This window comes from Cryptomeria japonica, chromosome 6 (assembly GCF_030272615.1).
Source record: "Cryptomeria japonica chromosome 6, Sugi_1.0, whole genome shotgun sequence".
In the NCBI taxonomy this organism is placed as follows: Eukaryota; Viridiplantae; Streptophyta; class Pinopsida; order Cupressales; family Cupressaceae; genus Cryptomeria; species Cryptomeria japonica.
Window position 1 is genome coordinate 242,468,927 of NC_081410.1, and position 10,985 is coordinate 242,479,911.

A 10,985-nucleotide genomic window follows, 5' to 3' on the forward strand; every position below is an offset into this window, starting at 1 on the left:
ACTGAAGGAGTGGGACAAGTAGTAATCAAAACAACCCTTGACTGAAAAGGAGTGGGAGTAGGCTTGCAATCAAGCATGCCAAAGTGCTGAAGCATGTCAAGAGCATACTTCTGCTAGTAAATGAAGATCCCATCAGAAGACTGAATCACCTAAAGACCAAGGAAACAGTGCTGAAGACCGAGATCTGGCATCTCAAATAGGTCCATCAAGGCTCACTGAATATGTTGAATCATAGAGGATGAGCTACCTGTGATGAGGAGATCATCAACATATAGCACAAGAATCAGGATGTCACCCTCAAGAAGCTGAATATACACACTGTGATCAGAATAATTATGGGTGAAACCAATGGAGAGCAAGAAAGAATCCATCTTCTCATACCAAGCCCGAGGGGCCTATTTGAGACCATACAATGAACACCGAAGTCTGCAAACCAAAGAACTATCCTGCACAGATCCTTGAGGTTGCTCCATGTAGATTTCCTCCTGTAGGTCCCCATTCAAGAAGGCACTCTTCACATCCATCTGAAAAACAGGCCATCCCCGAGAAGCTGCAAGAGATAGTACAAAGGGAATGGAGTTCATCTTGGCGACAGGGGCAAATGTCTCGAAGTAATAAATACCCTCAACCTGTAAAAAACCCTTCACAACAAGACGTGCTTTGTACTTATCAATGGAACCATTAGCAGCATACTTAGTGCGATACAACTAGCAACACCTAACCATCTTTCTGCCCTTAGGAAGAGGATAGAGATCCCAAGTATGATTCCTCATCAAAGAAGAATACTCCTCCTCCATAGCACAATCCCACTCAGGGTATCCTGTAGCCTCTTAAAACTTCTAAGGATCATCTGAAATAGCATGACTCAAAATACTAGAACCCACAGTATGAGAATGGGTGCGATGAGTATCTGAAGGATTACTGATCATAGAATGTGTCACCTCAACAGTAAAGTGAGCCCACTTAGGCATCTGAGGTGGAGCAGGTGGAGGGGGGATGGTGGATCATCAACACCATCATCAGAATCATCCTCAAAAAGATTCTGAAGAGATGGAGTGGTCGGAGTAGGCAGAGGAGTAGACACTGGAGTCGAGGTATCCATTGTGGGAAGGCGCTCATCAAACTGAACATCCCATCGAAACAGGACCTCTCTGGAATCAGGATCAAACAACCTATACGTCTTAACATCCTCACAGTAGCCAACAAAAATGAGTGCTCGGCTCTTCCACTCCATGGCTTTCTGCCGAGCATCAAGAATGAAAGCCCATGCCTCACTGCCAAACACTCGGAAAAAAGAAACACCAGGCTTGTCATGAGACCAAGCCTCCTTAGGAGTCATATGTCGAAACGCCTTGTGAGGCATCTGATTTTGAATATAGTTGGCACAATTAACTGCCTCAGCCCAAAAAGATGAATCCATGGACCTGGACTGAATCATACAATTCACCATCTCCCGTAAAGTTTTGTTCTTGCATTTAGCAACACCATTCTGCTGAGGGGTGTAGGGAACAGTAAACTGATGTTGCAAACCATGCTCAGTGCAAAAATCTCTGAAATCCTGATTCACATACTCCCCCCCATTATTTGTACGTATCCGCTGAATAGAACAGCCAGATTGCTTCTTTACAAATGTCTTGAAGATTCAAAACGAATCAAAGACATCAGACTTGTACTTAAGAAAGTACACCCATGTGCATCTGGAGAATTCATCAATAAAAGTGAGTACATACTTGGCCCCAGAAAAAGGAGTGGAAAATGACATGAGATCACTATGAATCAACTCCAAGGGTGCCAAAGCATGAGAGGCTCTTCCCTTTGGAAAGAGATCTTTGTGATGCTTGCCAAGCACACAACCATGACAAACACCATCAGTGCAAGAAATATGTGGGAGCCCAAGAACAAGTGCATGTGTACTCATCTGCTAAAGATATCTGTAATTGACATGGCCCAAGCGCTCATGCCAAAGCTTACTCACGGAATCTGCATGTGCTATAAGAGAGGAACCTGCACCCTCAGAGGGCTCAAATCCATCAAATCTGTACAGACGAGATGCAGTATCAACACTCCCAGTAGCGACAACTAAATCAGAGTCATGGAGGTCCCGAATAACCACATCATGTGGTGAGAACTCAATTATCTTACCAGAGCCAGAGTGGAAAATCTGATAAATGGACAGGAGGTTCGTTGAGATGTCAGGGACAACCAGAACATCCTGCAGAGTACCCCCATCCAATGAGACAGAACCTGAACCCAAGACTGAAAGCTGAACCGAGTCACCCACTCCAATCTGTGAAGTACCATAAGAGGCAAGAGAAGTAACCAACTACTAAGTGTGAGTCATATGGTGAGAAGCACCAGAATCTAGTATCCATGTGGACCCATAGGTCGAAGCTCGAGCAATGAGAGCATGACCTTTCCCTGTGGAAGGAGAAGACACCTGAGGTGAGGAGATGTGATGCTGTTGCATGGCTTCCTCTAAAGCCTCTAATCGTTTCCAACACCTGAAAACTTGATGTCCTTCCTTGCCACAAAAACTGCATGTGTCTCCTGATTTCTTCTTAGTCTTGGAGGAAGACTCACCAGACTGTGAAGATTTCCCTTGTTTTGAAGGAAATGGAGCTTTAGAATCAGACATAGGAGGTGGCTTGGAGGAAGACTCACTGCCTGCAGAATTCTTCTTGGGCTTCGGTTTCTACTTTTGTTTCTCCTTAGAGGATTGAGCAACCAATGCTTGGTTCTTGGAGCGTGAGAGCTTATCCAGCTGAGAAAGATGAGACCGCTCACGAGACAAATGCTCACAAAAGACATCAAAGGTAGGCATGTTGAAACGAGTACCCAAGCCATCCATGGTGGAGTAGAAAGTAGAGATAAAAAACTGAAAATGACCCCGAAGCTTCGAAAGAATCAAGTGAATACACTCTATGTCTGTCTTGATCTTGCCACATCCCTGAAGAACAGATCTGGTAGTCTTGAACTTGTTCAAAAAATCCTCAAAGGTGGGAAAGGAATCAGGTGACAAGGAAACCAAATCTACCTCAATCTGTAATGCCTGAATCTCACTAACCCTCCCGAAGAGGGACTCAAACTTCAACCACATAGCCCGAAGAGTGAGCAACTCATCAAGGTGAAACAGAAGACTATCAGAGACATGCAAGGAGAGTAAACTCATGGCCTCATTCATCTTATTCATGTGTTGAAGAAGCTCATAAGGACGCTGCAATACAGGCTGAACCTCATCCAAACAAGACCACAACCCTCATGCCTGGAGAAGCCTCGTGATGCGGGGCTTCCAGGTGTGATAGTTGTGTGAAGTCAACAACTCAACTAAAGGATCTGCCATGAAAACAAAACTCTGCACCTACACCTGCTTGTTGGTTTTTTTTATTATGTGATCTTTAAGAATAGACAGAAGATGTAGAAGGGTTTGTTTGTTTTGAGAGTTTTGGTGTTCTTTATTTCTGATATAAATGACAGAAAGCAAGAAAAAACACCCCCCCATAATAGATAAACCCAAACCCTAGTACATACTGATGAGAAGGAAGTAGTGCATAAGCAAAAAAATTTCAAACTGATATCTCATGTACCTGATGAAAATTATGAGAAAAAAATCACAAATTTGAATAGATTATGCTGAGAGATTTCCAACGCCTATTCGTTTTCGAAAAACGGAGTTCGTTTGCCCATTCTACGGTTCTGGAAGTGCAGAAAAGAGTCCCAACTTTTACTAGAAAAAAGTATAGTCAAACTGCAGATTCGGAAAAAAATTCAACACCACAAGGTCCGGCTCAGAACCAGCTTTCTGACGCCTATTCATTTTCCAAAAAACAACTCCAGATGCTCAAGATATGACCAAAAAACGAACCCCCCCTCAAAAAGGCAAGAGGGTGGTGGTCTGGTGCAGGAGCCAAGTGGAGGTGGCGCACGAGCAGCGCTCCGGTGGTGCTCCGGCGGCACTCCGGGGAGAAGCGATGAAGTGGTGGGTGTTGGAGGAGGAGGCCGGGCGGTGGCGAGCTGAGCCGGGCGGCAACCGAGGTGGTCGGGCGGTGGCGGGCTGGGTTGGGCGGCGGTCGAGGTGGTCGAAGGGCCTACGGAAGCCAGCGGGAGGCGGGAGGTCCGGCGAGGGCCGGAGAGTGGGGTCGGCAGGGGCCGGCGAGGGCCGGACTAACAGGTTCGGTCAGTCGTACAATGCCCGGACTGTCAGGTCCGGAAGCCTGCGCAAACAAATCCCCCCAAAAACAATTTGAAACCCTTGTGCCTTTTCGCCCTTTTTTTGACTTGTTTGATTTTTTTGAAGATTTTTTTTAAAAATTAAAAAATTTGGCCTACATGCCATAAAAAGGCAAAAAAAAAATTGAATTTTTTTCTCAATTTGCGTGCCAAGATCGTACGACTTAGTTTTGGAGAAAAAATTACCCCTAGATGCTCAGGAGTCAAAACTGGGCAAGTTTTATATGACTATAGGGGTTTTTGGGCCTTCTAAGCACGATGGTGAGGTGCGTTTAGGCCCAAAGTGCTCTAGAAAAAAGCCTATCCCTAAGTACAAAAAAAACTTCCTGAAACCCCATATCTGCTTCCAATACAAAAATTTTCAAAAAACAAGAAGAGATAGCTGCAGATCTGAGCTCTGATACCATGTGAGAGTTGAAAAACACAACACCACATGAGCCCAAATGATCTCTGCAAACTGAATAACTTGTTACAAGGAGAAGCAAGGAAGCAAATAACAGATAAAACAAATACACAGAAAATATGCTCAAGAAGATGAGAGCTCAATATTCACCAAAAATATATTGTGATAATAATACAATGAAAAGCAAATTAACCTCTAATAGGTTAAGAAACCCTAAAAAGGGAAACCTTAGGCTTGCACATAATAATTAAACAAATATTGTTTAATTAATCAAGTAAAGACCCAATTACTCTAACAATATATATATATATATATATATATAATATATATATATATATATATATATATATATATATATATATAATAATTTTTTTTCAAAAAGTAAATAACATAATACATTCCTTTCTAACACTTTTTATAATCTAAATAAACCTTCGACTCCCATTAATATGGATATAAAATAAAATAATCTAATACTTTTTCTGTATATTTATTATATTTAAAATTATGTTGTACAAAGTGTGTGGTCTTAGGATTCCTCTAAAAGATCATACTTTCTTGAAAGTTCACAAATCTTTTTATTTAATAGTCTTAAAATATTAATAGACTCTTGATTTCTAGTAATTGAATGGTTTTGAATGAGTTCATCACAAATAAGTCTTACTAGGTGTAAGACCCACCATCATAAAAGATATGCCAAGGATCATGCCTTAAGTGACTTTAGTGGAATACATACCCCTCGATACTTGACATTTGATTGAAGAGGTTTCAACTTAAAATTCATGCTCCCATATTAAATAATTTAATAATTTTATAAATTTAATATCAAACCATCAAACAAGATCTTTAAAATAAATTTCATATTGAAAATCTTCATTCTAAATTCACACATGTTTAATTCTAAATTCCTAAAATCTCTCAAAATAAATATAAATTAATTAATAAATATACCCAACAAATAAATATAAATATTTGTTCTGAACGCTGGCAGCTGGATGCACATGACTGAACCAATAAATAATTAAAATTACCCTTTTTGATTCAATTTTGCATACAAACTTTCAGCCTGAAATTATGTTTAACTGTGATAAACACCCCGACTTACAAAGATTTAAGTAGATTCGTTAACCGGCTGGCACAAACAACAGCCCGACGGACCAACAGAACTGAACTTCAATATGTACACAATGATATGAAATGCAGTCGAGATACTCTGCTCCTCAAATTACATCACAATCTCTTACAAAACCAGTCCGGAGACAGAAAATCCAAAACTAAACGTTTAAAAACACCCTACCTAAGCAAAACTTTACTATTTCAGCAGTGAAATCGTTCGATCATTCACTTTCAAATCCTGTAAGCAGAATACATAAAATCGCAGGGGAGTATATACTATACAATTCCAATCTCAGGACACGAACTTCTTGAGAGAAGTAAAAGACACAGCAGAACCAAGGGCGCCCGCGGACACCTCCATATCAAAGGAATCGTACTGCAAAAACAGCTCTGCAATGAGGAGCCGAGCAATCATGACCACGATATCCTTGCCAGCGCACTGCTTGTTATTGAGAGAGGGGTTCTCTGTTTCAGGGCCATTGGACCATAGCACATAGCGGAGCAGCTGCTGGCCCTGTTCACCCATGAACCGTCGGGGCACAAAGTCATCAGGGTCCTCAAAAACCCGGGGATCCCTTGTAGCGAAGGGCTGGTACCCTCCGAGCAGTTCCCCTTTCTTAACCTTGAAAAGCTCATCATGGGATTCGAGCAGAAAGTCCTTCTTGGCCTTCCCGTATTGGAACGGCACAGGGGGCTCAAGTCTCATTACCTCATAGATCGTCGATTTCACCAGGGGCATCGCCTCCAGAGCCCGCATGGTGAGCCGCCCACCGCCCTGTGTTCGGACCGCGGCCCGGACTTCATCCGCCAGGTCCTTGTGCAGCTGTGCGCCCGCCCGCCCGATCAGCCGGACAATTGAGGGGAACAGTAGTAGCATTCCACCCCATGTGTTGAAACAGATGTTGAAGAGCAGATTGTGGGAGGCTTCGTCTCGGGTGAGCCCGAATTTCTCCGCTGCGTCCAGGGCCCGTGTGGCGTGACTGGTGAAGAATTCGTGCAGTTTCTCGTAGTCCTTCTTCACTAGCCAGAATGGCAGTGGAAGTGAGTGGATGGTGAGTTCCTCCAGTCCCCTCGGCAGCCCAACGCTGGTGATCGGCGCCAGTTGGAAGAAGATCCATTTCTTCATCAGGGACGGCCCGTCGGAACCCAAACTGGCCGGACCCGGAGCCGCCGGGTCTCTGTCCATGACGGATCTGCAGAGAAAATTGAAGGTCATGTGCTCCGAGGCGTCATTGAACACCGCCCGCCCATTCTCCGCAAGGTTCTTCTCCAGGGTCTGCCACAGTTCCTGAGTCGCCCGGTTGAACTCCGGGATCCACCGGTCGCGGTTCATCATCAGTACCTCGAAGCAGAAGCTCTTGAGCTTGCCATGGTTCTCCTCCGAGGGATCCAGGTAGGAAAGAGTCCTGTACCCGCCGGTGTAGTCCGGGCTGGGCATGTAGGTTCCGGTGAACAGATCCCTCTTTTCGACCCTGCTGGTGTCGAAGAGCACCGGGAAGCTCTTGGCGTCCAGGAGCATGATGACCCGCGGGTCTGGGAAAAAGGGCCCGCCCGGCGGCATGTTGACCCGATACACTGTGCTCTGGTATTTGTCCTTACGGCTCTTGAAAAACTCTTCTCTGCCATTGAAGAAGTCCTGCCGATCGCGGATCACTCCAAACAGGGGAAGTCCGTACGTTCCGGGGATCTCCTTAACGAGCTTCACGGGTGCTTCCGTTTGAGATACTTTTTCCGACACTGATGCGCGGATGATAGCATGATTTCTTGTGGGGTGAGAAAGCCTGTAGCAAAATCTGGATTTGGGGATCTTGGGGCCGGTTATATACTCTGTGCTTGGGCTTGCCAGGGCATGCACTGTTATGGTTGCCGATTGCAGAGCATGTGCCATCGCAGTATATGATCTTGGTTTCTCTCTGTCTTGTACAGGTAGGTAGGTATGTAGCATAAACTGCAGAAGCTGAAACCTTTATGCGATCTGTGCTGACTGTGGACTGAAGCTCTTCAAAAGATCAGATTTTGATGAGCTGGGTAAATGCACCTGTGAGTATTTAAAGAGTGCTTGTGTGGATCGAGAACAAGAATATTAGGTACCGCCAGGTGGGCCACAAGAAGAGAATGGAGAGCATTTTTCAAGTGTTATTTAGGTCGGAAGTTCAGGAGGCGACAAGGCCGGAGGAGGACATTGGTGGTGGAGGGGAAATACCCGACGGGTGCCGTGGCGGTGGGAAGTCTGAAACACGTGAAACGTGTGTAAAATTTTCTGAGTTACTTCGAGTCTCCGATCGAATTTTTGGTCGTAGCTTGGACCGAGATCAATGAACACAAAATACCTACGCGTAGTGACGTTTATGAGATTCTGGTCTGAATCGACAGTGTTGTCTATAAGTGTTACTAGACGCACTCAATTTGCATTCCCCCGTTGACCCAAAAACCCCGCATTGGCCTCACAAGAAAAGGCAATGTCTATCCAGCACTCATATTGACAATTAATTGATAAATAAACATTAGTTAAAATTTAATTATTAATTAATTAACAACAATGGTACAATATGGGTGCTGTATAGACAAAGGTCAAGAAAAAGGTCTGTGTAGCTGTGACGAATATACACGGATCAGAATGCATCATTCGTCGTATTCTTTTTATTAATGAAAAATAAAAAATAATGTGTATTTCAATTTCTAATTAATTAATAAATACAGTCAAAGATGTATTCTAGTCTTCGCATTTGTAATTGTATTTTTTTCAAAATTGGACTTTCTTGTAATGCCAATAAAATTGAGAATTTTTTTTATTTTTATTTTCAAAATGTAATTGTACAATCAGCATACTCATGTCAACTTTCATTTAGTCTTTGTCTTTTTGATAGAATGATTCAACTTAAATAAGAGACTATTAAGTGCGGTTCATACTAGTGATTTGTTTGTATATTAAGTGGAGATAACGATTATAAAATAGTGTGGTGTCCTCTTTAACTAATTTTAATTTGGTGAGTATTGTATCCTGCTATTTTAGCCCTTTTTGTGGACAATGTTAAAGAATAAGAGAAGCAATTGATTTGATATTTATTTTTGTTCTCATAATTATAGGACTTGTTAATTATTAAATATTTACTAGCCATCGCATCTTGGTGTGCAATAGGTACACAAAAGAGGTGTAGAAGGTCAATTAGGGAAAAAATGGTCTATTTTGTGTATACTTTTATGTAGTACATGAGATCAATTGGTAGGCTATTTAGCAAATGATGTTTGTGCAACAAAAATTCCAATGGAGAGTTGATAGGTTCAAATCAATTATGCATCCACTTACAAGGCTCCAAGCATGACTAAAATAAAACCTTTGGATCACGGTGATTATCAAGCTCCATTACCAATAGGCTCATGTTATGTTTGCAATAGGGAGAGGTGTAGAGAGAGGGAGAGATAGAAAGCAAGAATAGATAAAGAGAGGAAACGGGGGGAGGAGGGGATATAGGGGTGTGAGAGATGAAGATATAACAAGATAGAGATAGAGATAGATATAGATGGAGAGATGGAGATAAAGAGATATAGATATAGAGGTCTAGAAAGAGGGAGAGAGAGGAAGAGATTGAGAAGAAGAGGGAGAGGGAAATATAGATATAGAGAGGAAGACATAAAAAGAAATAAATAGAGAGATATAGAAGAAGGGGGAGAGGGGGAGATAGAAATAGATAAATGGTGAGGTAGAGTGATAAAGGTAGAGATATGTAAGGAAATATAAAGAGAGGGGGATAGAGAGCAACAAAGAGATAAAAAAACATAAAGAAGTAGAGATAGGCAAATAGATATGGAGAGAGGAAGAGAGAAATAGTTGGGATAAAGAGAGGGAGAGATAAAAAGGGAAAGATAGATGTATAGGGAGAGAAAGAGAGGGAGATAGAGATATATGGGAAGAGAAGGGGAGAGAGGTAGAGATAGAGAGATAGATAGGAGGATAGAGAGAGAGAGAGAGAGAGAGAGAGAGAGAGAGAGAGAGAGAGAGAGAGAGAGAGAGAGAGAGAGAGAGAGAGAGAGAGAGATGGGGAGAGATAGGTAGATGGAGAGAGAGAGAGAGAGAGAGAGAGAGAGAGAGAGAGAGAGAGAGAGAGAGAGGAGAGGGGGGAGAGAGAAGAAGAGGGGGGTGTAATAGTAACTTTATACTAACATGAAAAGCACAAAAAATGCATTAGACTTTCAAGAGAGAAACCAACTAAAATTGAATATGAATTTTTTTACATATATACATCATGAAAACTATATAATATCATTTTGCATAAACTAAAAGATCGCTTGGAAGAAAATGATTCTATCTAACACTTTTCAATATTTTTATTTCAACTTGTAAACATATCATATGAAAGATAGAGAAGGGTTTAGAGTCTACAATAATTCAACTTCTTGTTGTTTATACTAAATTTTGAATCCTATTTGTAAACCCTAAAGATCTAACCAAATCCTAGGTCTACAAACACATTCAACAAAACTCAATGGAGATCTACAAATGCATGTAAATAAACACAAATAAAAAAAGCTATACCTTCACATGCAAAGTAGGCTTGTCTCTATTGTTCTCCTATCCTCCATGATCTTGTATTTGATATGGTTGCTCTCAAATTTGTGTTGCACTTGCACAAGAGCTCAAGGAAGAATGGTTGTGGTTGTGATGATGTATGCTAGAATGATTTCAACAGAATCTAAGTATGCTTGAATAAAAGACGATGAAATGAGAGAAGGAAGCCTCTTGAATAGAGAACATCCTAAAAATGAAGGATTAGTATTAAGAGGTTAAAGGATGAATGACCATGATCACATAGATGAAAGAGAGTCAATACAATTTGAGGGCAAGTAAAGTGAAGGGAGTAAATTAAGAGGTGGAAAGGTAAAATATAAGAATGAATAGGATTAAGAGGTTAATTTGAAATGAAGGGCTAAGATTAAAGAGTAGGTAATTTAGGGAGACATGTTGTCATGTGGATACAAAGAAAAAGCTAAATAAATTAATTAAAAAAATAAAAGTGTGTATTTATTTAATAGAAAAAAGGCCACATAAATTGAATAAATGAAAATATTTATTTAATTTGGGAAAGAGAGATAGGACCATTAAATAAATATTAAATATTTATTTAATTTAGAAAGAAGAGGCTTAGTGAATTAATTAAATAAATTAAAATATATATTTAATTAATTGAAGACATTAGGATAAAATGATTAAATTAATAATAAATATTTATTTAATTAAAGG

General features: G+C 41.2%; 1 protein-coding gene across 1 annotated transcript; it reads right to left on the bottom strand.

The window, feature by feature from the left end:
- Positions 1 to 5,648: 5,648 nt before the first annotated feature.
- LOC131079751 (allene oxide synthase) lies at positions 5,649 to 7,910 on the bottom strand. The gene has a single exon (XM_058017782.2). The coding sequence runs from the start codon at positions 7,689 to 7,691 to the stop codon at positions 6,039 to 6,041; it is 1,653 nt and encodes a 550-aa protein (XP_057873765.1). The 5' UTR covers positions 7,692 to 7,910; the 3' UTR covers positions 5,649 to 6,038.
- Between the last annotated feature and the right edge of the window lie 3,075 nt (positions 7,911 to 10,985).

Coding starts and splice junctions, on each gene's coding strand:
- LOC131079751 (XM_058017782.2), bottom strand. CDS start 7,691: ATGCTACATACCTACCTACCTGTACAAGACAGAGAGAAACCAAGATCA.